Source organism: Bombyx mandarina, chromosome 01 (assembly GCF_030267445.1).
Source record: "Bombyx mandarina strain Sakado chromosome 01, ASM3026744v2".
Lineage (NCBI taxonomy): Eukaryota > Metazoa > Arthropoda > Insecta > Lepidoptera > Bombycidae > Bombyx > Bombyx mandarina.
In genome coordinates, this window is record NC_143208.1 from 5,507,009 (window position 1) to 5,533,994 (window position 26,986).

Sequence of the window (26,986 nt, forward strand, 5' to 3'; positions counted from 1 at the left end):
CAAATGTCATTCTGAGTATACAGCACAGATTCGGGATTGTTGCTAACTCTAAAAAGAGTTGTTACAATTGGCGGCATTTTCAAAATTGGTGGATACTTTTTCAATGACGTAAATAAAACCACTAGTTAAAAGATATATGTACTGACTTATATTGTTACTTTTAATATTTACAATTTTATAGACTGCATGTAACATTGTAAATCTGGCTTAACAATAATAATACTAATACTATAACTGGCTAATACAATAAAATATAGGTAGTTTTTATTTGGATTTTCACTTACATAAATAGCATCCGTAATTCAAAAATACTCATAGAGTAATGTCGCGTTTAGTACTTACATTTTAGTATTTCCAACGTTTCGAATAGTGCAGTTTTCGTAGCCATAAACGATAAAGTGATAATTAGTGGATTTTTACATTGTAATAGCAGCACAAATAAACCCTAAGAGTACATAGTTTTGATAATAACATAGATACAATTCTGTTCACTCAAAAAAATAAATCAAATTTCGAATTAATTCTTCCTATGGTCATTGAACTTTGGTTTTGGGTTTGGGAACATTGAGTTTGAGGCCAATCTGATGATAGCTTAATATCCGTAATACTTACGGACATCAACAACCATTTGCAAACCCCATTTAAAAAATAATTGTTACATCGATTGTGATAACCAAAAACTATAAAAATTAAGGGATTTCTTAATAAATATGTCTAAGACGAATACCTAGCTATACTCTGTTTATATTCATTCCTTTAAGATTGTAGAAGAAATTGTTCTTCTCAGTATGAAAGTAACCATCGACGCAAGACAAAATTAAATATCTATTATAAATTTAACTTTAGTTTTAGTCCAAATAGGGATTTTCTACAGGAGTGTAACTTCATAAAACTTAATTTTTTATGCAGATCTCGAAATAAAAATTTAATTAAGAATAAATATATGTAATTCTACAAATAACAACATTAAAGTATACCAATTTTACATGAAATCATAAACATTGATAATAGAAATATCTTGTATTATTACCTATATAAGTTTTTAGAATAAAACGAATAAGATGTTTTGAAACACATTAAAATACCAGCCATTTTTAGAAGAAAGATTTAACGGTTATGTTTTCTCGAATATCTACAAAATACATGGAATATAGCAAAATACAAACGTTTTGAAATAATACGTCACGTGATCAAAAATGCACAAAAAAGTTTTATACCGTTATCGTTCACGGTTTAATATTAAGTATATAATATATTATGTGTTTCACAAGCGAGATAATAGATTAAATGTTAGCCCCAATTTAAAACTTCAAAGTCTCCAACAAAGGAAAGAACACTAAACTTTTTGTGACTGCAAAGGACCACCTTAAACTGTATAATGTACATTTAAAAAAAAAAAACATGATTTACGTCACCGGCTTAAAACAACACTTGTTTATTAATAAACAGGCATATTTGGTAAACCAGGCGATACTATAAAATTGAAATATTACTGCAATATACATTGAGAATGTTTACAATTAAGCCTCTATAATATTAAATACATCTTAGAGAATACAGTGACAAATTGAAATGTATAAATGAAAATATAACCCATTCATTACCTACAGAAAAGATTACAATGAAAAATACACAAATTTTATTACACCACTTAAGTATCTATTCAAATAAATTAACACATTTATTTAAATTAGTATCCTAGCATTTGTATATATTTATTTACTTAGATCGCAAATTTAAAAGTAAAGAATCTCAAAAGCTATTGAAACAGTATAACATAAAGCATTTAGTATTACACTTTTATTAGATATGGAATATGTATCGATAACAGTATATATTTTAAGTTATTTTATGTAATGATAGCAGTAAATATTATAATATTGGTCTACTACTAATAGTAGTCGTAATACTAGCATTAGTTCTAGTAATAATGCAATATTTCAACAAGGTCTCCTCAAGGTAATTGATCTTAGTTACCTATCTCATTTGTTTAGTGAATGGCATGATTGTATAGGAATTTAGTCTTTATAGCCATTTAATTGACGATGATAGTGAAAATATGGGTTTCTAATATCACATAAGTAAAACAATAATTGAGTTTACCAAAAGTGAATATTAATATAATTTAAATAAATAAAAATATATAAAATTAAAGTATTTGAAGTAATTGAAGTATTCCATGCGTAAAAGATTTTATTTTTATTTGATTCAATAATTAAGGTATGCCTTTCAAATTAATCGTAAAAAAGATAAGTTTTTCTAAGCAAATCTTACGGAAGCAAGGGTTGAAATATATTCTTAGAAATTATTGATTACCAACCTCGTTCAAATATACAACATGCATGAAATAATTAAATCGGAAATTTGATTATTGTCTAAGTTACTGAGTATTTTAGTATATTATTTTTGTGTAGCGTTAAATCATTAGACCGTACGAGTAGTTTGTTAGACGAGACCGTAATTGTCGTCATTAAAAACATTAAGGAAATCATTATTAGCAGAACTTATCCCTTGTAAAGTATCTTAATTTAGTGTATTATTCCAAATTATTATGAGACAGAATGTAGGAATACCGTTCACGTAGTGTCGCCGCAAAATAATATTAATCAGTTTTATAGTCAGTAAATTCGAATCTGAAATGCGGCGATCATGGGGTCTCGAACGACAATGGGACTGGAATATGCGAAATTTTGAATCCGAATCTAGGACTTTGTTATTATAAAACCACGAGTACTGAAACCTTTCACAAACAGCTACCTGGCATTGAGTTTAATTAATTATTAAGACAACAATTAAAAATCACCTTCATGTGCTACAAAGCACACTGTTGTTTTGGGAAAAAATACGCAGTAGCTGCAATGTTTTTTTGAGTAGGTATAAACTGCGAATGGAAAAAACAAATTCCATAAAAATACTTATAAATTGTGATGGATTAATTTTAATATTACTAATGCCAGAATTTATGTTGATTTTTTCGTCATTTTTAATTTGTTCTTTTTTGCCCCTTTACACCACATGTAACTTGTTCTATTTAACTAAATGCAATTTTAGACTCATAGGTAGGTACTATGCTATTATAATGCAAGAGACATTTCTTTTTTTAATTCATCAAGTCTCATTATTGCCGTTGTACATTTTAATTACTTTAATTTTATGAATATTGCCAATACCCATGATTTTACCTGCTTAAAATAATTATATAATATTAACACGAACAAATTACTGCAAAAAAATTAAGAAACACTAATAAAATGTGACTATATTTTAAGAAATGATCGATATAAGTTCCTATTTAATAAAACTTACAAAACAATTTATTTCTCATTAGCTACACGATTATATTATGTACGCTCATTGTATCATGCTTTAAATGCTTTGGTAAGGAAATAATAAAACTAATAATAAAATTTAATATATATAATGCTGTAAAACAAAAATGATTTAATGAATCTAAAAATGTGATAGGAGAATGATATGCTGAATCTATTATGCTAGTTTGAATAATAAAGTAAACGAAGTAAGTAAGTAAGACGAGTAAGAAACGTATTCGAAGAAACATGGAAATATTAATATTAGTAATGACAAAATTCAGACTATTTTAGATCTCACTACTATTCAAATGTCACCTTTAAGGCGACACTTTTACTACGATAATTAAATTATCCTAAATAGTGGAGCACTGCAATAGAATTAGTACATGGTGGATACAATTCGATGTAGTTTTCAAATCAAGATTAATGAGACTACATTATAATTTATTATAATATGATTTCGATTTTAATTTTTAGTAAACATATTAACTTGATCAAAACTATATTTATTTTAATCATATTATTATACATTATGATGTATGTAATGTGCTATAAATAAAAGCTTTTTTAGATACCATTACACTTGGCCTCGGATTAAAAAGTACACATAAACATGTTAATTATTAAAAATATTTTTAAATAGTTAAGCATTGCAAAGCATTAGCAAATAGCATGTTAAAATTGTGAGACTTAATTTTTAATATACTCACACGATGGTTTCGATTACTTGGATTACCATTTACTGATTTAAAGATCCTGCATTTGCTTATTTTTCCTTAGCACGAAATCAGTTCGAGAAACTTCGTACAAAAATTATTTTATGGGATATAGTGGGAAAAAACAAATGCTGCCTTTTTCATTCCTAACTTAGGTGGACGAGCTCACGGCCCAGCTGATGTTAAGTGGTCACCAGAGCCAACAGACGCGAATCCATCAAGATAGGTGTTCACGTTGTCTCCAAAGGCATAGGTGCTGTCTCAGTTCTACAATAGAACGGCTGCCTCACCCTTCAAACCAAAACGAATTACCGCCTCACGACAGAAGTAGTGGCGGTGACTACCCATGCGTGTTCCAAAGAAGCCCCACCGCCAGAAATTGCACAAATTATAATTTTTATGTATGGGTTTCGTTTTTCACAATGTTATTCCTTCAACGTGGAAGTCAATCGTGAACATTTGTTAAGTACGTATTTCATTTGAAAAATTGGTACCCGTCTGCGGGATTCGAACACCGGCACTATCACTTGGCACGATACGGATGCACCGGGCGTCTTATCCTTTAGGCCACGACTACTTCAATACCTTTTGATTAATCTCACATTTTCAGACATTAATACGTCTACAATTCTACTCTAACACCAAAATATACTTTTACTTAAATAGGAATGTCCATGTTTTGTGATAAATTATAATAACTTCAGAAAAAAAAATACCTTACAAGTATTCCATTAGGCCGGACGTTAAAATTGTGGTCCTTTCAATGAGCAAAAGTATCTATGCTCATGGATTGCGTTGGGAACGATATACCCGCCGTCGCTTCGACATAATTATTTTAATAGCAATAAAAAGTAATTACCAAAATTTCGCTACATTTTACGGATTAGTATAAATTTCGAAAAATGCTATACATACATGGATTCAAATAGAAAACAAATGGAGAGTTGGAATATTAAAAATCAATTTCCCAAGAAAGATGAGAAACTATTAAATTGTATGATTGAAACTTACGAATATTTTCTTAAGTTTCATCAACATATGGGTATACAAAAGTTTCCCGGAAATGCTCATAAATATAAAAAATATAAAAAATGTGTGTGTTCAAGTCACACACGGTAGAATTGGAACTTATGTAAAATAAAATTAATCGCAATGGTCAACCACTCCACAGTGCAATGGAGAAGCCTCGCCCTGGGGGAACCGCCTGCATGATCACGGTATTCCTACGCCAGGTAAGTATGATTAAACAAGAGAAATACAAGAACGTCTATCAACTATGTAACATCTCGTCACCGCGATTCAGGAATTGTTGAATTTACGTGCAGCGACATCTCTTGATAACAAACTAAATAGAAATAAAAGTATCTCAGGGCGCTCCGAGAGCCACGACAGCGTGCACTGACGTCAAAAACACACTCAACTAGTCGGGGACGAGAGACCGTGTGGAGCCCTTCGTGATTTTTCAGCGCCGCTCGGAGCCGCTTCGGCAAGCCAATCGCTTGTGTCTCTATGGACTTATTTTTTCGTTTCGTTTCATTTCGTTTCATCGAGTTTGAAATCACAACGATTCTAAAGAAGTTTCACTTCAAAAATTTCTCGTACAATTGTTGTTTTGGTTCGACAGTTTCGATTAACTCTACAAATAAAAGTGTTACGATCGTGTAAAAATGAGTTATTTATCACTTAGGCCAGATTCCACTAAAGTTATTGTAAATGTTAAGCCCAATAACCCCAAATCCCATTTAAGAACACTGTTTTTGTCATTACAGTCGAAAGTCAATCAGCTGTTGTGTTGAAATCACGCCATTTTACTTTATTTGCGTTGGATAGTATGGTGTTATTCCTCAAAAATCGATGAGTATCAATTTCTTCAAGTAACTTTAAATTATCTTCAGTACAATATATTATTTATTTAGTGGAATTGAGGCTTAGCAAATAATCGGGTAATTAATTGTTTTGACAACAACGGCTGCGTATTTCATTATTTTGTCCAACTTGAATGATTTTTTTAAATAGATTTTTCGAAACATAAAATACAGTTTAACGATTTTTAAAATTGATTCTGATTTTGAATCGTAAGAGTGATTTGAGATTTCAAATCTGTTAGAATGAAGCTTTTAAATGGAAAACTAACTACATCGGCTCGTTGGAAAACGAAGATAATTAAAATTATTTCTATTCATTTTAATCGCACAAAGACGTTTCTCAAAAAATGTTCTTATTCGTTCCTTTTGCGTGCGACGACGGGTTCTATTACGCCCCAACTCCCGACCCTATTCTTTGGAACGGAAGGTAAAGTTCTCTAAAGTTGACTAAATCTCAACCGTCTGTTATAATTGACAAGTGAACCATCAGTGTGGATAGTTCCAGTTCTTCGGAGAATGCGTTAGTGAGAGGCACGCTTCGGTATCCTTTACGCAGGCACAACAGCGGGAAAGTCGCTTGACCTATGAAGTTCGGCTCGCCAAATATATCTTCGTCTTGTACCACGAAACGGATCAAGGCCAGTTCTGGGTTCGCAACTTCGAACTCGCAGATGTCATTCCACAAAGGGTTCAGTCCGTTATCAGCTGAAAATTAAATTTAATATCTTATTTAGTACCTATCATGTTCTTGCAGGACTTAGTCTTTTTTTTTTATTGCTTAGGTGGGTGGTCGAGCTCACAGCCCACCTGGTGTTAAGTGGTTACTGGAGCCCATAGACATCTAAAATGTAAATGCGCCACCCACCTTGATATGAGTCGTCTATTATCAAAGGTGGCAATCTGTGCATTTGGACAAAAAAATGTTATTGATATGTCAATACAGATTGATTTGAATATAATCGTCTTCTTCAAAGAATACGGTTCAAAAACTGCATTAAATAAAGGTTAATACTTAACCTGTTATTTATCTAAGATGTCGTTCAGAAGAGTTTTGTGACTGCCAATGGAATACAAAGTCAATAATTTGTTTTTCTGATTTACCAATAATTGTCCAAAAGTCACATTGCCGGCTTTGATAATAGTCGACTCATATATAAGTTCTAAGGTCTCAGTATAGTTACAACGGCTACCCCACCCTTCAAACCGAAACGCATTACTGCTTCACGGCAGAAATAGGCGGGGTGGTGGTACCTACCCGTGCGGACTCACAAGAGGTTCTACCACCAGTGTTTACGCAAATTATAATTTTGCGGGTTTGATTTTTATTACACGATGTTATTCCTTCACCGTGGAAGTGAAACGTGAACATTCGATAAGTACGTATTTCATTAGAAAAATTGGTACTGCGTCTGCGGGATTCGAACACCGGTGCATCGCTACATACGAATGCACTGGACGTCTTATCCTTTAGGCCACGACGACAGGACAATTGTCATAGTTACTAAGTTCTATAGCGACAGATGGTTTTGCGGGTTCATTGATATTTAGAACTTGTCATGAAGGATTTTAACTTTTAAAGGTAATTTAAATAATGTTTATTCTGTTCTAAATACACAAATGCGCTCGAAGATCAAGTTATCAAACTGAGTATAAGAAGAAATAGCTAAATCTAACGTGAAAATCAAAATTAAAACTCTCCACTATTTAGTTACTTTTTTAAATTTCATGTACGCACTTTGCGGTTTGGAGCGGTAATCTATCTATAGCTTCGTTGTTTTTTTAAATATCGAGGTTTATTGTTGTCCTTTGTAGGGTTAATAAATAATCTAATAATAAATTGAAAAAAGGTCTTTTTTGAGAAAAAAAATCATACTATAATTTACATAAAATAAAGCTTTTGACGTAGACTGCCAGATGTGCTCATCGGTGATAGGCCGATTACCGAATTACGTCGTTTGAGATATAAAACTGATCTCTATTGCGTCGGAATAAAGACTACTTAACCCTTGAAACTGACAATAATAACTGCTTCGCGGACTTTAGTCACTTTAAATTTTCTGATATGTGACAAATACTTTTGTGTATAAACATGAAAAGACTACGGTGTACTCACACACTGTTTTAGTGACGAGCTTGACGCCACTGTCGTAGTCCGCCCCGATGATCTCGACTTCTACAAAGGGACTGGCCGTGCCGCGACCCGTCTTGCACAGATGCCTCGCCCCGATAACACGCAACATCACAGTTACCGGCTTCACTTTGCCCTCGATCGATTTTTTGTCGCACGGATTGTATCCTTCCTCGAACATAAACTGTGGCTTCAGGATAAAGCCGCAGCCGCCGTTCTGTTTAAACTTGCCCATGTTGACCTGCATCGGTTTGTCGGGCGTTTGGTAATTCAAAGCGACCATTTGAGAGCCGCAGTTCCAGAACGGCACTGGATTGTAGTTCGACGAATCGATTCTCTGGCCTTTAGGGTAGATACGACTAAGTTGCGTCGTGTGGTACTTGACGAAGAACGTGTTCTCTTGCTGAGACATAAGGCGTTCGGCTTTGGTCTCGGGAAACGAGGACATCTCGTTGTAAACAAAGCCCTTGATGCGCAGACGTTCGATGTTGAAGGTGACTGAGCGGCAGTAGATGATGAGGTCCGATATCTCTTTGGCGATGCGCCATGTTCGTTCCATTTTCCTGTGGTGGAGCGAGCGAGCGCTAGCACTGTGCGCGGCCTCTTCGATGGCCGAGAGCCATTCGAGCGCGGACTCGCGGGTGGCGGCTGCCATGTCGAACGGCGAGTACATGGCGGGGCTCTGGACACGCACCAGCCACCGCGCCGCGCCTCCCCCGTCGCCCACCACCAATTCAACGATAGCGCCGAGCACGTCCAGCACGCCTTTCTGCAACGATCCCAGGGCGGCTGATTCGTTTTCTAGACCGCTCTGCAACAATGCGCACATTTGCATTTTATATTTACGACAGTTATTTATTTATTTACTAGCGACCAGCCCTCACTTCGCTTCGGAAACATTAAAATTTATTATTGGTCACCCGCGGTTAATGTCATACCGCGGGTGACGCCGCGGACCAAAGTAGTCTAAAAAAGTAGCCTAAGTTACTCTTTATATCATCAGCTACCTATCAGTGAAAGTCTCATCAAAATCGGGCCAGCCGTTCCAGAGATTAGCCGGAACAAACAGACAAACAAAAATTGTAAAAAATATTATTTTGGTGTATGTACCGTATATATATTCATATGAATGTAGTAAAAAGCGGTTATTTCAATATTACAAACAGACACTCCAATTTTATTTATATGTATAGATAACATTCTATACTTGACAGTATAAAGGCGGACTTAATGAGGAATTCTCTAACAGTCTACCTTATGGGAGTGCAGAGATTAACCTTGGTAGGTGTAGTGTGATAGTGATATTACTTAAACATATGTATATTATATATAACATACATAATATTTATAAATACAAATACTCGTACTTAAATAAAGACATATACATAAATAAATATCAATTAGCTATCTATATATTAATACGTCAAACAAAAACTTTGTACCCGTTTTTACGAAAACTGCGCGGACGGAGGAATATGAAATTTCTCACTCTTACAGAGAATATCAAGGAGTGCTGAATGTTAATATATTTTTTTAAATTATGCATAGAAATACATTAAATCATTAAAAAAATATATTACAGCACTACCATGTATTTGACACAACACATATACGTGCAGGGTGTTCCAAAAAGAATGGATAATCCTGAAACACCTCATAGTAGAGCTGGGGACTAAATGATAAGTCTTATCCTCATTCGTATGTAGCGATGCACCGGTGTTCGAATCTCGCTGGCGGGTACCAATTTTTCTAATGAAATACGTACTCAACAAATGTTCACGATTGACTTCCACGGTGAAGGAATAACATCGTGCAGTAAAAATCATGCCCGCAAAATTATAATTTGCGTAATTACTGGTGGTAGGACCTCTTGTGAGTCCGCACGGGTAGGTACCACCGCCCCGCCTATTTCTGTCGTGAAGCAGTAATGCGTTTCGGTTTGAAGGGTGGGGCAGCCGTTGTGACTATACTGAGACCTTAGAACTATATCTCAAGGTGTGTGGCGCATTTACGTTGTAGATGTCTATGGGCTCCAGTAACCACTTAACACCAGGTAGGCTGTGAGCTCGTCCACATATCTAAGCAATAAAAAAAAAGAAAAATAAATAAATAAACATTTCTTAAGTAGTACCCAAATTAAAAATAAAGAAAAATACCAAAATTTCATGATTAAAATTTAAGTTTAGATTAACTTTTATAAAAAATTACACTAGCTACTAATTCCTGCATATTCCTTAGTATAGTCCATGTGGAATATTATAACACCAAAAAGCCTATGGATTTCATTTATTTGGAGCTGTTGTATATTCCAGAAACGCACAGCAGTATGGAAAATATGAACTTTTTTTAAATACGTAATTTGGGTACTACCTGAGAATTTTTTAATTTTTATTTTGTGTCCATAATAGCTCTACTATGAGGTGTTTCAGGATTATCCATTCTTTCTGGAACACCCTGTATATTCTACGTTTATTGTCAAACTTTTTTTATTGTTTAAAGTCTGTTCTCAAATTGAGAATAGATTAATATTGTTTGTCTTAAATATTATTTATCTATAGCGAAATCTGTGACTATTGAAGTATAATAATCTTTGACAATAGAACCATAATAATGTTCAATTAATCATAGTCGAATTTCGACTACTGGGGGACCACTAAATACATCTAAACTCTTTATTATTGCTTTGACGGTTTTTATAATTTAACCTTTTATAATAACATTTACGTCAATCACAATACTACATTAGATTTCACGTGAATTACAAAAAGTACATTACAACAAACCACACAATAATATATACATAATCATATATGTACGTAGCGTATTAAATTAATTCAATGTTATTAAAAAACACATACATTGTTATATACCGATAACACTATGTTAGAACACTAACTTTTTAAATTACTAAAGTGAGAGAATAGATCTAGAAGCTTTTGCTAAATATTTAAGCGTATAAAAAATGAAACACATAAAAATCGCTAAGCATGTAATACTTGGGCCGAGTGTAAGGAAGTTGTTCTCGAAACGGAAAACTGCCCATAGTACTAGAGTTTCCTGATACAATTTATATATGTAAAAATAAATCGCTATTGCCCATGGTCACGGAAACACGCGTGTATCTACCGACCGACCGATCGTGCTAATTATTGTTGTGTTTATTATTGTCAGGAGAAGGTTCATGTGAAAAAAAATCTGAAAATCGCGCGGAAAATTAGAAAATTTAAATAATACTTAACCGCCGTATTAAATTTTCACCATTTAAACTGTCTAACGTAACTTTATGGCGTTTCAAATAACATTGACCGAATGTGTGCTGAAAAATCGTTAAAGAAGGTGTAAAAAAAACTCAATTTCACAGTTCACAGCAAATCATTGTCATTGGACCAATGAATGTTGTCTGCCAATATTGCAAGGCATTTAAGTTTAAAAATGAAGGTCCTGGATTGTATTGTGCGAGCGTTCAAGTCAAACTGACGCCATTGGTACTGACTTGTACTTGATTGGCACCAGAGCCATTATATTCATTGGTTTCCATTCACATTCATTAGCCAAATCTAAATATTTTTTGACTAAGATCCAGGAATACAATAATTGATTTCAAAGGACGTCATTTGGAGCAACAAAAGTTATATAAGAAAATTTTATATTAAGTTTCAAGGTATATGATGAATTTACAAAATAATGAACTTTTACTAACATGTATCTGATGCAAAATACGTTGGCAGGTTTTAATTGAAATAGTGAATTGGCTCTATGGATTGCCAGAAGCAGCCAGAAGTGAATGTGTTTAAAAAAGTTGATAGGGGAATGCCAGTGCTAACAAAGTATTTTGAGGAGTCAAGGGGGAGAGCCTCATGGTGGTACTACAAACAATTTGCTATACAATATTCTATATTAAATAATTTTCTCAGATTCAGATTTATATAAAAGAAAATTCAATAAAATAAATAATAAATTACCTATAGTCTCCGAAGCGAAACAAGGGCGGGTCACTGGTTTTAAATAATGTTTTTTACTAGACTGAAAAAAACAGTCAATATTCATGTCGAATCAAATATAGGAATCTATCGTTTCGCGGGTGGATTGCGTGACTAATTGGTGCCGCGATATCGCCTAATATTTGTGGGTAGTTATCCCCAGAAAGAGACAAAAGATAAGGAGATTTGTGATTCTATCGGAACCAAAACATTCTAATTATGTAGGCCATTAATTTTTTCGGCTGTAAAACGATTTAGCATAATGGTGTATTTTAGAGCTAAGTCATTATATCGTCACGGGCGAACTGTAATCGAGTTTAAGTGATTCGATTAATCGATATCGACACAGGCCTAGCTCATATAAACAAAAGACCAACGTTTTCCACTAACGTCAAGGAGACAGTAAACTATTTTCAATTTCGAAAACATCCAGCTTACACTCTGTACGACTACTTCATCACTAATATTATAACAACTACAATTTATGAACTAGTCAAAATAAATATGCCCTTGCCACATTCAATTGTTGAGTGCGCGTGAAATTTCGCTTATTATTAAAACATTCACAGCTCATACATTTTAAGTGAGCTATTCCAAGCTCGAACTTCTATTTTAGGATTTTTTTTAAATTATTGGCTAAGACACAACTTACGACCACAAATTAAAAGTATATAAGCACATTTCATTTTTTTTTAAACAAACAATATGAAAAAACTAATATATATACAAAATACATTGAAAAATTACTGATGTCATATTATATGAAATTATCATAATCAATTCGCTTCTGCCTAGGATACTAGTCGAGGATAGATAGAAGTTCGAACAGGCCGCTCTCGTACCTGTGTTCCGTAAAATCCTCCGCGTATTGTATACAAAAAGAATACTAACGGTCACGTCGGGTGTGTGTGGAACCTCAATCTCAAGCACGTAGTTGGCCGGGAACCAGTGATGACGTTTGCCGCCGTAGTCGCCCCGCCACCAGCCCTCGTCCGGCTTGTCGACGTTCGTAATGATGGCGTGCTTGCAGAAGGACAACTCGTCATCTTGACGAGCCCGATAATCGTAAAGCGCTTTAACGGTCACCTGAAATTGTTTTGATATTATACTGTAACGCAAGCAAAGCTGAAATTGTTGCAAAATGTAATTCGTCATTTCGTTCGTTTTAGTTATTATACATATACTGGGTGTTAGGAGATCGCTTCCGAAAACGAAGACCGACGATAGTACTAATGCCACATTTGATGATGGGACGGAAAAAAATCGATCATGATTAAAGAAATCATATTTTTAAAACGTTTTATTAGCATTGTTTACGCTCCATCATGTTAGTACAGCTAAATGAAACGATTGTTTCATAAAAAAAATACATCACTTTTCTTTAAAAAAAAACCAGCAATGAAACACAAAATCAAAAACAGCTGATGCTCGGATCAACGAACGTCCGGGCGCGGCGAGAGCGCGGCACTTATACCGGGCTCCATAAAATTTACAACTTTGTAGGTACATAATTTTCGTTTTCCAAAGCGGTCTCCTAAAACCCAGTTTAAATCTACAGGTAAAATACTAGAAAATTATAAATTTATGTTTGTATGTTCGTCTTCTATGTATTCGCGTATCGTTCGTCGGGACGGTAGACAGCAAGAGCTATCAATGTAAATGAATGTTTCATATTTATTTTTACATTGAAGAGTGCTGTCTTACATTTAACCTATCAATTTGCAGAAACATTAAATTTATAACTTTAAAATGGAATTTTAACACTAGTTGTAGAGTTCCGTTAATTTTGCTTTGATCGTAGTACGATACCCTGAAATGCCCACTACTGGAGGTACATACTTTTACGTGGGGTAGGGAGTATTTTAAAGCCGCACAGATATATATCACTTGTCAATTCCTGTTCTGAACCAGACCTGCTTTCCGGTCGAAAGGATCGCATCTACATATGGGTCATTATAAAATAAAATGGAGACCTCTTCAGTGTCTTGTGGTGAGCGGCGACTTTGACGTTATCATTTCTATGAGTTTTGATAGCCAAGAACACCAAGTGAGGCCAGAGTTCATTTCTTACATATTTTAAATACAAAAATTAAACACGATCGAATAAATGTTAAAATTACCAAAACAATCATGTTGATCGTTAAATTTTGCATAACTATTAAAAACCGAGCAAGTGATGTTTGAAAATCAAGAACAGAGCATAGATGCACAACAACAAAAAATATTTAACGATTGACATGTCGATTAACTAATCTACCCAGCTTCTTAGGAAAAGCTATACCACATTACATATTGTTACACAGGTTAGGAAGAAATTATTATGTAAAAGCAGTTATTATAGTATGCCGTTAAAATAACAAAACTACTTCATGCTAGATAATTTTTAATTTTACGTATACGTACTAACCTAATAACAATTACATAGCAATAATTGCTTAACGAAAAGTATACTAATTCTTACCACGCTTACGCTAATTAAACATATGAAATACAAAATAAAAATCGGTAAAATGTTGCATATTAAGTTTAAAAAAAAAACTACATTAATAATATTCTATTTGTCACGAAGAAAGTGTGATCTGTGCCTAATGCGTTTTTTATAGTCTCACCTATATATGTATATATAATCCGATATATTCTTTCATTTACAGTTCTGCAAATAATTTTGGTGTTAGTTAATTGATTAATATAATATATATTATTTTTAATTACGTGTTTTTATTAGTAAAATCCTTATTTAACTATCCATATCGCCTGCCAGGCGTTTAGTGCGGGCCATAAATCTCTCCCATAGCTTTATATAGCGAGTTTTTTTTCAAATACTAATACTACTACTAAGTATTAGTACTAATTACTAAGGTATATGAAAAATAGCCTTTTCTTTATTTTCAAATTATTTTATAATACATATATCAACAGTGTATACAAGTTAGAAGATCAACCTCAAAACCAAGCCAAGCACAAGCACTTGACGTTGAAACGGAGACAACTATTGGGCATACTTCCGTGTTGTCTCAAAAACATCAATACCGATTTCAACATATTTTATGTTAAATTACGTACAACAAAAAAAGCATTTGATGATGTTTTTATTAGCTTGACATGGATCTAACTATAGAAGACGGATTAACTTGAAAATTTTACACACAATAATGTTATTATTTTGAAGTTATATCCTGATTATATCCTTGATGACCAAAATAAATAAATAAATTCCTTTTTTTTACAATTTACCATTTAGATCGAGTTTTATTATAATAAGTTTTTAGCTATGAAATTGCCATTTTTATAATACCGACAATTTGAAAGGTAATTTATGTATGGCTGGCAATAAATTCTAATTTTATTTACGAAGAGATTTTGAAACGCTTCGGAACTTGCAACGAAAAATCCATCATGATAGTCGTAGCTGTCATTACGCTAGTTAAACCTTGGTCCAACACTAAGGCAATACTGTTTGGTCACTGTTTGGTGGTCTAGTGCCGGAATAATTAATCACCGCTTCTTACCAAAGGACATTAGCTTTAATGCTAATGTGTACTGTGAGGAACTGGACACAATGATGGAGAAGGTCGCGAATCTCTATCCAGCCGTGGTTAATCGCTCGCCCCTGCTCCGACACGGCTACGCTCGATCTCATACGACACAGCAGACGATAAACTACACTAGAGCTAGGGTTGGAGGTTTTGCGTCATCCACCGTACACGCCAGACTTTGCCCCGACAGACTCCTATTTTTTCCAAAATTTGGACAACTTCTGGCAGGAAAAAATTCAATACCCAAGAGGTAGTACAAAACGCCTTTGAAGAGTTTTTGGCTCCCTACACCTGACTTCTTCAAGAAAGGAATTGATAAATTACCCATACGCTGACAAAGGTGCATGGATACATTCGATACCAAGAGTGCATATTTTGATTGATACAAACAAAAAATACTTATAAAAAAAATACTTTAATTTCCTGTATAATTAACAGCTACTTAAAACCCCACTTAACGAGTGCGTGCGCCAAGCCTCAATTCGCAAACCATGGAGAATATCTGTCAAGGCTTTAATAAACAAGAATTCCAAATGACCTCTGCTCTGCCAGCGTAACCGACTATGATGACTCAAAAGCAACTTCACAGGTTCAAAGCCCTAATATAATCACCGTCAGAACCTATAAAAATTCATCTGTACTAGTCTTCGTCTTTCCAATACATCCTGTACGTACGTATTTTCATAATAGACAAAAATGTGCATTTTATTTATTACACTTTTTTTTTCATTTCCATAGCAACAGGATTACATAGTAAAAGGTATTTTAATAAATAAAAAAAGGAAAGTGAATCCGTGTTGGATGACGATGCAAACCTTTTGAAAACGTATATAATACTATTATTTACAAGCGATTTCATTCACATTAATGTAGTAAGATCTATTCCTACTATTTGTATAGTCCTATTACTAGTAGAATATATATTTTTACTGGATGAAAGGTCCTCTGTCTTTTTCTGTACATGGAATGTAATGAAACTTTGCATACTTTTGCATTCACGATGATAGATTGAGTAGTGACAAAGTGTATAACAAACAAACTCTCTTTCGCATTTATAATATTATTATTATGGATTTGTGATCTTAATTATGAATATGATATGTTTTAATATATGCAATACGTACCTTGGACGTAAATGACGTGGGATCCATGTATCCCGGTGTCCCATAGACAGTATTATCGTCTGGTTCCTTAAAATTAACATAAATATGACATCTTCGCAAATAATTGGAATATAAATAAATGCAGGCCTCAAACTATCAAAATCGCTTCATTTCACGCGCATGCTAAAATTTAACTTTGTTCACGTTGAACTTTCACGGTGAATGAATAACGTCGTATAGTAAAAATCCAACCAGAAAAATAATAATTCGCCCAATTAATAGTGGTAGGAAGTCTCGTGAGTCCGCACGGGTAGGTACCACCACCGCCCTGCCTATTTCTACCGTGACGCAGTAATGCGTTTCGGTTTCAAAACTGAGGCAGCCGTTGCACTGTACAAACTGAGACCGAACAGAAACAGAACTCATGTCTCAAGGTGGCATTAGCCACTTATCACCACGTGGGCTGTAAGCTCGTCCACCCATCTATGCAATATATAGTTATTGGAGGTAGTTAGCTCGTCACTTACAGAGACAAGTCTTCTGACGGTTTCTTCGCTGATCGGATACCAGAGTTTTACTTTTTTATACAGCGGATGGTTCTCGTAGTACGAGACTAATTCAATGAGGCTCTCGAACTTGACTGTACCGATTGTGTACAGGCGACCCTCTTGTTTAACCCTGCAATGCTTTATCTCCTTCTCAGTCCTGAAGAAAAAAAGAACACATTCGAAAGTTACTGCACATGAATTATCGTATATATAATATCATAGACTACTAGCTGTACCCGTTCGCTTCGCTGGGCATTTCAAATTAACATTATTATTTCTCACCCCCACAAAGATTCTCATCATTAACGCCCCCGCAACTGGTGTAGGGAGTCCAACACTCATATAAATATTAGCCTATCCATTAAGTACATGTATTTTCTACATGGATACCAAGTTTCAAGTCAATCGGATGCACGGTTCAGTAGTTATAATGGAACATCCGTAAAAACCACTGTCGATTTATATATTAGTACAGATTGTCTGCTCTTTCAAAAACAATGTACAAACTAAACATAAGCAAAGCTCTATTACGAACTAATCATGTTATAAGCATTTCAATTGACAGCTAATGATCATTAAAAATATCAAAATGATAGGCTCAATTGTAGACTTGAAATTAGGATACCTGAAACTAATTGCGAAGCTTCCTTGTTCCTTTTCGCTGGGGCGTACTAGGAAAGCGCCGTCGGTGTTGGTCTTCCGCAGTAATTCTTCGGCTTGAGTACGCGTGCAGTGCGCGTGGAACCATTCCTTGCCTTCATGCTTGTTAGGCTGAGGCACTGGCTCCTTTAACGTTATCAGGAACTCCTTTCGATAATAATTTATTTATTACTAAGTATTTAGTTACGATTTCAGTAGCCATCACCCAGATATATAATATTATTATAAATATTGTGTAAAATATTACATACATATAATTTACATGTTAGTAAAACAGGGTTTGCTTACATATTATTATTATAAAATTAATTAATAAAAACTGAAACAAAATTAAATTAAACAAAAATTAAATGTGTTCTTTTAGTAAGTTCTTTTAATAATCAATAACAAGTGTGATATTATTTACATATTTTCTTTCATTGATTACAATAATTCTGTGGTTTTCCTTGTGAAATCTTCCCGTGTTATATTACGTTAAATCAATTTCGCATTAATATTAATGTATATGCAGGAAAATAACAAAAGGTCAACTGATGCAAATCCCCATTAACATTCAAAGAAAATGCATGTATGCAACCCTGCTATCTTGCAGAAAACTCATGCATATTTCATGCGATCATGTTAATAAATGCTAAGCTATTTATTGTCTTACTTGACTCCTCAGAGGATGTGACCTATAATGGGTGATGAGGTTGTACAGGCTGTCGAAGCACATACTATCTATCAGATAGAACTTGGTGACCCCCCGTTCCTGTTTGAGCTTGATGCGGCAGTGGTTTACTTTCCCTTGCCGCCAGAACGATAGACAGTAGTCACCGACAAAAGTAACGCTCTCCCTCACCAGAAAGGTTCCATCGCCAAGATGGGCGTGGGCTCTCAGCAAATCTTCGGCTTCTTGTCGATTCCCTGCCAGCTTCCCGTGGAACCAACATTCTGCGAAATGTAATTCATCTTGTGGTACAATAGCATTTTCTGCATCTGAGTCTCCGTCACTTTCAGTGTCGGTTTCTTCTTGACTGTTGTAGCTCTCTGTATAGTAAAGTTTGTTCTCGGTGAGCACGAAGGCGTGAGGCTTCCATTCTTTGTCGACAGGATCTTCCAAATGCAATATACCATTTTTGATCGAATTTCGTAGGTCTAAATCTTTTCCTTCTTCTTGACGTACTGCGAAAGAACTTTCTTCAGCACCTTCAGGTAATTTTTTATGCTTCAGGATTATTTTTCTGCGTAAGTCATGAGGAGAGGGAAGTGATGTTTCATTCTTATCCATTGGATGAACAAGAAGAAGGTCACCGAATACGTCTTGAAATGCGCTCGCCATTCGTCTTTGCTGTGGGAGTGAGCAGTTGTCTTCGATAGACAAAATTAATGGATATTCAGATGTGATGAATGCATGTTCTTTTATTGTTCGCAGTACATCCATAAACCTTATTTTCGTTGTCAATGTGTGCCCGTGATAAATAAAAGGTGTGCCGTCAGGACCATCCCAACAATCTAGCTCAATACAACGACAGCCTGACCTCAAACACCGCACGTAGGCCTCCAGCGATGATTCACTTGAAAACTGGTCACCTGTCAGATACCTACAATAACACAATATGTAAAACCACTTAATGCATGATATGCAATCCACGAAAAGTTTCATCAATATAATAACATTTAATGCTTACGTATTATGAGAAGAAGATATCCAATAGTGTGACAGAGGCCTGGTCATATCTTGTGTAACCTTATCATACTGACCGTCATAGATGGAATTCTGCTTGGAGTACAGCATCTCGACAAACTGCAATTAGGTAATTTAAAGAAAAATTTAAAAAAAGTTTGAATATATTGAATGTTTGAATATATTTGGTATAAGAATACAGCTCTAGAAAACGAGAATAGAACAGCTTGCAAAGCAGGCGCTCATAATTTAAATGTGTTATCATCATGAAAACGCTGAGCGTACATACCACGTGGTTGCTCCTGGACATCAGTAGTATCCATGGCAAAAAAAAGTGGGAAAGCTCATTGAGTGTACTGGGCATGCTGCAGTTTCTTAAAGCCGTAGCATGCCCAGTACAACAACCTCTTTCCTACTATAAGTAGGAAAGAGGTTTCCTACTATAAGTAGGAAAGAGGTTTGCATTTATGGTGGGCAGCAACAGGGAGAACTGAGGCCTTCCCTAAAGACTCAGAGGCTCGAAATTATAGGTAAGACCAGAATCACCTACAATGTTAATAGCCGTCTTATGTATAAAGTAAAATGGCAGTAGCAGGTCACAGAAAGCAACAATGGAAGCAAAACTTTGTAGAAAAATTATTTTCACCATGCAAGAAGTACTACTTTACACTGCTGAGTTAATTTACCTCGCTTAAAGTGAAATAAGGTTCATAGATATCTCTTTGTGGATCTCTTAAGTAATCACGGATGAACTGTGAGGCTTGTACTTCATCATCACCAAGTTTATCGTGCTGTTCATCTCTAAGGAAATTTTGAAACTCTCTAAGAGTAATAGTAGTACCATTAGAACAATAGACTGAGTATTTATCAAATATGTCCTGGACATTCTGAAAAAAATATTTTTTTATATATGAGTCGTCTATTATCAAAGGTGGCAATCTGTGCATTTAGACAAAAAAAAATTATCGATATGTCAATACAGATAGATTTGAATATAATCGTCTCCTTCAAAGAATACGGTTCAAAACCTGCATTAAATAAAGGTTAATAGTTAACCTGTTATTTATCTAAGATATCGTTCCGAAGAGTTTTGTGACTGCCAATGGAATACAAAGTCAATAATTCGTTTTTCTGATTTACCAATCATTGTCCAAAAGTCAGATTGCCGGCTTTGATAATAGTCGACTCATATCACTGTCTATAGTTTGTATTAAAATATTAGAATGTGGACAAGGAGTGAAATGTATAAAAATTTACTCTCTTATTAATTTAGTGAATGTGGCATTGCCTGATTTTTAAGCCAATATGGTTTTTAATGCATTCATAATATATTGTTTGTTTATGAGAGTCTAATAAAAGGTCACAGATTTTTTCATGCCTACGTGATGAATCCATCATTCAGAAGATTTATATGAGACATGTATTAATTTGAGTTACTATCACTAAATCCATATTATAATCTTCCTAAATAGCTTTTACTTACCCTCTAATAGAATAGTTGACAGTTTTTTGAGGAAGCAACATAATATCTAATACTATAATATTGCCCTACAGAAAAATGTGTTAAATAATTTACAAAGTTTTGAAAAATTTGCAACCAAAAACATCCAGACATCATGTCTTCTACGCTAGAAAAATCAAAGGTTTCAAACTATTGATAGACTGTTCCATGTCTCAGATTGAGAAACTAATGGCTACTTGTTATACCTATGAGCTTGGATGATTAAATACCACCTCGTCAGCCAAGAACTGATCTACTCATTTATCTTAATAAATAAAAAGTTTGATGTTTGAATAAGTTTAATTAGTAACATTTATAGAAATACTAGATTTGTTGTTTATGAAAACCTACTTTTTAATAAATTAGATGAATACTTACATTCTCATCAAAAATTAGCTTCTGATAAAGAACAGCAAAATCATCAAAACCAATCTCCCCTCTTTTTTCAGTGTCAACATCTTGGAATACATCTCGAAGCTTACTTGTTGAAATTTTACAGTTAATTTTTGGTAGAAAAGCTTTGACCTCTTTTAAAGTTATTCTAAAAAGATTTTTGTATATTACATTTACAATATATATGCATTTTCAAGCTAATTAAATTGAAATAAGAAAATTAATGTGACAATAGGTTTTTCATATTTACTCACACTACTTAAATAATGAAAATATGTAACAGACAATTGAAAGACTAACAAAGCAATATAACTTGAGTTGAACTTAATATCACATTGCAAGCTTTGCATTGTTTTCTATTACAATTTATTTTATTTTATGATCATTTGGTAATAGTTTGTTACTTTTACATACCTATTACTAAAAATTTGTTGACAAAGCCTGCCTTACAATAAATTACATTACAATATGTTCCATTTATGTAAAAAATCTAATTAAGTTTACTTTCATCAATTACTTACTTCACTGAGATCTATATATACTCTAGTTTACTGGAAAATAATAACAATTGCTGCTAATGTACCAAAATAGGCTATATATTGAAGAGAGAAACATAATTAATCATTGAAATCACACATATGGAATGGTAAAATAACAATTACTGGCAATTTTAACATTCATATTTTTAAAAATAACTCACTTTTCATGGGAGTTTTCAATAGAATAGAATTCTTTCCGGAGCCATCTTTCAATCTGTAGAGGATATGATGCACTGACAGCTTCTGCTATTAGATACCGTACACCTTTCACCCAAGCTTCACACTCTTTATCTGTTTGAGCTGAAAGATTGTAAATAGTGACTCAGATCCATTTATAGAGGAAACATAAAATTAACAGAACTCAGTCCGCGCACTCACACATTTAAAAATGTTTATAAACTACTTCAACATACCAACAAATGATGCACAGCGAAGTTTAAATTCAGTTCCATAATAAATGGTAAAACATTTTGAACTTTCAAGACGCTTGGTTTCTTCAGGCCAACGCTCAAAGTCTTTGGATGATTTTCCAGTGCGAACTTCTTTGACATCACGGATATCGAGAGCCCCTTCGTAGCCCTGTCTCTGAGGGGCATTGATTCGAGACCAAAGAACTTGATGGGTCTCTCTTCTCACGCAAAGTGCACGCCTTTCGGGTCTCTTACGAGGGAAGAACTTTAAAACGGTAGAGCCTCTTTCTATGTAGGAGATAAGCTGGTCTGCCTCGTGTATGAGCCTATCTTTGGCCCCGTTGAAGCAGACCGACTTCATTGCACTTCCGCCCTCACCGCCGGATGCAAGCAAACTGTAGCGAAAGTGAACAACGCATGAAATAAAAGAGCGACTGCTAATATTTCTCTACATATAAATAAGGCACCCGAGTTTAAAATACATTATTACTGGCTATTTCTACATTACACACACTTTGATATTTAGTTTGTTTGACATTTCCAAACCAAATGAGATGGTTGAGACGGGGATGATTACGTTCCGTTTTAGCTGGTTTTAGTATTCAATTCTTTGACTGACATTTCTTACGTCAAGAGACTCAGATATAAACTTTTCCAATTTATTGAAATCTAAATTTTATGACAGTATGTACCTAATATGTAATAGTTTTGTATTGATTTTTTTAGATGTTGATAAGTTTGAGACGTTCTATTAAATAATGATTCCCCAATTTAAATAAAAAAGTACTATGTTACATAAATAAAGATAATTTTTTTATGATTGAATGTTTTTACTGGTGGCCCGGATCCCTTTTCAGTTTTACTAGGACAGGTAAGCGAGCAAAGGCTCAACCAGGAAATTAAGATCATGAGATCCCGCCAACTTCCTAAAAAATATAAACGATATGTATTGGCGGTAAAATTAAAATAGATTGACCTTACATTTTAAACCTTTACCGTTGATAGTTTAGTAGTACATTAGTAGTTATTCAAAATATAGATATATATATGCTCATTGGCAACTAACCCATCACCGTATGTATGTTTGTTATAAGCATGTATTTATTGATAAAGATCTCTATACCGCACATTTTCCAGTATTAATATAGTTTTACTAATTTTTTTTTTAATCTCTCTTCAAATCATTCAATCAGCTAATGTGTAGTGTTAATGAATATATCCCCTATTGTTTTTCTTCAATAGGCAGACGAATCATGATCCACTTGATGTTAAGCGATCGAAGACCAAAACAAAACAATTCCAATGCTCTATAAATAAGGACGCCCAATTGTTTCGCTGTAGGAACGTGTACAAATTCTTTTTTGGATATCGATTCTAATAATATTGTGTAAATTAAGTACAGAAGTGTAACGTAGAAAGATCATTGATGAATTTCAAAACATTGTAGAAATTGTAATCAAATAGATTTAATACTTGGGGTATGTATGTAATTTGTATTAAATTGAAAGGCAAACGTGTGTTTTGAAATGGAAAAACTATATGCATACATATACGTTTTTATTTAGTGATGATACATACCTATGTGTAGAATTTTTTTTGGTTTACACGACCTATTGTTATATTGTATATTTGGGCATATATTTGGGCCGTTATATACCGTTGTTGATTCTGTTCGAATCTCGTTTAAAGCAGGACAATCAATAGTGTTAACCACAGTGTAAGCTTATATGAGCAGAGTTAATTCCAGACACGCATATGAAATAAATATTTTTTTTCAAGTCATTGGCGAAAAGCAAAAATCGAAATTTTGAGTATAAGCTTACATAAATAGGAAAAGACAAAACCTTAAGTAACATAAGTAAATTTTTATTCTTTTTTTGTCAACCTATTTCATTTTCAATTTTTTCCGTTTATTTCCGTTTTCTGTTGACCGGAAAACTTTAGGAGCGCTTTCACTTTAGCTTTAGCTTTAGGAGACCTTTGGTTTAGTGTTATCATATATTTTTTATCTTTATTGATATTTATATTTTACAAAATTATAATAAATATTTAACGAGAAAACATAATACAAAAAACGATTGTAAGTGTTGTTGTAATTATGGTCGAATTTTGATCATTTAGCGAACACTATTTTTAGTTTCGTTTTTTTATAAGTCGTAGCAAGCATCTGGACTTGTTAGTTTCAAGGCAAATACTGTGCACTATCTACACTTAGATTATCGATGAGTTTCGTAGTATTTTTGGTCCCAAGGTACTTGTATAAGATAAAATTGTCTATTATTTTTATATACCGTTTATCAATACATTACAATTTTAGTCACCTTTATAGATTAGAATAGATATGAAATTAAAACTATTCTCTCAGTTATAAGAATGTTATAAAATTGAATAAAATGAAAGTAAATATAGCAACGACGTTGCTTCATTGTATGTTACTTAGTCCATACTGCTCTACCCGATGATTTGCAAGCGAAGTAAATTGTCCCTTCGTAAAAAAGTGACACTACAAAATTTGCCAACGTTCGGTCATGGCCTATGCAAGTGTAGTGTTCGCTCACGCATGCACTTAAACTCTCCAGGTCATTAAATCCCGTTTCTGCATGGTATAATGTCTGCCTTCACGACTAATAAAATGTAGAACCGATACGTAAGTATCTTAAGAAAGCCTTAGTACGCTTCTTCGACTGACTCGTCGTTTACTACGAAGAGTTACTAATTAAAATGAACTAATCTATAGACACAATCCACTGAGTTTCTCGTCCGATCTTCTCAGGAGATCGTGATTACGATCCGGTGGTAGATCCGAAGAAGAAGAAGAAGAAGGGGGCTTCGGGGCAAACCCCACTGCCCGGGCAAAAGCTCCCTGCCACGTAGGGCAGGGGTGGACTGATGCAGGGAGAAATGAGAGGGAGGGTTCGTATGCGTATGCGCGTGGAGGTAGATCCGACGGCGAAACACTGCTCTTTATAGGGCTAGTGTTTGCAAATTCTCTCAGGTTGAGCCTGTGAGGTCCCCTACCCGCGCGTAGCTGTAATAGCCTCGCTACTAGCAAATAGGTAAGATAAAAAAACCCTAATAGTCATAAGTATAGTGTGTTAAAAATAAATAGGTAATTGGACATTTTTTGTAAACCGAAGAATAAATAATTCAGTTTGAATAGAAATAATATTACAGTAACAGAACGACGTCAATGCGAGAATTGTAATATTGCACCTAAGATGTTTTACTTATAAATAGTTGCCTTATAGGTATAATATTCTCTTGTCTGTCTCAGTTTCAAGGTCCCAAAGAATATATTTTTTCATTGTCTTATCTGTACCTATTCAATGTTAAAGTTTAAATTGTTTCTATTTTTTTTTAAATAATTTAGGTTTTAAAACTTTATTTCAATCTAAGTATTCTTGGTAAAACTACCTCTTAGATTAATATTACAATATTTATTTTTAATTTTAGTTTATTTCGGACTTCATTTTTTATTTAATTAGTCTGTGACATATCTGGTATTTAATTTTTAAATCCAGTTATGAAGACAAATATACATAAATAGAGTCAATAAACAGTTGTTGAGTAGATGATATAAGTAAGTATGTATTTATTTTGCACTTTACAAACACGATTTATTCCTTATAACAAATGTGAAAGGACTTTTAAAAAAACAAGACAACAAAATTGTCATTCCACTTTTTCACTCCATGAAATTAGAGACACATCATATAGGTATTCCCTACTTGCAATTATTATAAGGCAACAACCATCAAATAAATGGTTTTCTATAAGCAGGATAAAATCTATATTAATAAAAATGAATTCCTGTTCGTTAGTCTCGTTAAAACTCGAGAACGGCTGGACCGATTTGGCTAATTTTGGTCTTGAATTATTTGAGGAAGTCCAGAGAAGGTTTGAAAGGTAGATAAATATGAAAATGCTCGGAATCAAATAAAAATAACAATTTTGTTTTTCCTTTGATGTGTCCCCCGTTGGACGGATTCCTTTTGTTTGTTTTAAGTTTATTTTACACAAAAGTTTAGGCCTTTTATTTATCGATTGAGGCACAACGAAGTCTGCCGGGTCAGCTAGTTATTTGATAGTTTACAGTTACTACTTAGATGGCAAAAGGTAAAAATTACAACATACTTGGATCACTGACGCACGCCTAACAATATTTTACATTACGTTAACTTTCATCTGTGGAAAATAATACAACTATGCATCTACGGTACTTATATCCATATTTATGAAATACCTAAATCAATGCGAAGAGCAAAATTGTGAAAAACTGGGCGGTTCCACTGGTTTTAATGTAATAGGTTTCTGCCACCCCTAGGCGAGGCTTATGCGTCATCACACTAAGATCTTACCTCCCACTTGGCAGCCTTAGTACCGACTTCATCGAGTGTTTCCTTCTCTGTTCCCTACATTCCAATAAATATTATAATTCACTAACAACCGTAATACAAAGCTATTTTTTTCTTAATCTGTCGGACACTGCCAATATCAGTGTCTCAGCTACGTTCAATAACATGAGATTCTTGCAAAGCAGTACTGGAATAATGCATTACCCGCAGCTAAAATCCTTTCACTTTTGTTACGTGGTGAGAGTATTGTATTTTTCAAATATGCAAAAATATCG

At 34.1% G+C, this 26,986-nt stretch overlaps 1 protein-coding gene across 6 annotated transcripts; it reads right to left on the reverse strand.

Moving 5' to 3' along the window:
* Nucleotides 1-125: 125 nt before the first annotated feature.
* Nucleotides 126-26,734, reverse strand: sl (small wing phospholipase C gamma 1). Of its 6 annotated transcripts, none has more exons than XM_028183767.2 (13): nt 26,715-26,734; nt 22,360-22,751; nt 22,108-22,246; nt 21,393-21,555; nt 20,200-20,400; nt 19,518-19,633; nt 18,689-19,430; nt 17,813-17,991; nt 17,167-17,344; nt 16,661-16,726; nt 12,892-13,086; nt 8,006-8,831; nt 126-6,597 (listed from the first exon to the last, which is right to left on the reverse strand). In XM_028183767.2, exons 2-13 carry the CDS (start codon nt 22,715-22,717, stop codon nt 6,347-6,349), a joined length of 3,414 nt encoding a protein of 1,137 aa, XP_028039568.2. In that variant the 5' UTR covers nt 22,718-22,751; nt 26,715-26,734; the 3' UTR covers nt 126-6,346. The 6 variants fall into 6 exon arrangements, with proteins under 6 accessions (XP_028039568.2, XP_028039567.2, XP_089584012.1 ...); XM_028183766.2 differs by having other exon boundaries at nt 17,813-17,994; XM_089727886.1 differs by having other exon boundaries at nt 18,500-19,430.
* Nucleotides 26,735-26,986: the final 252 nt, after the last annotated feature.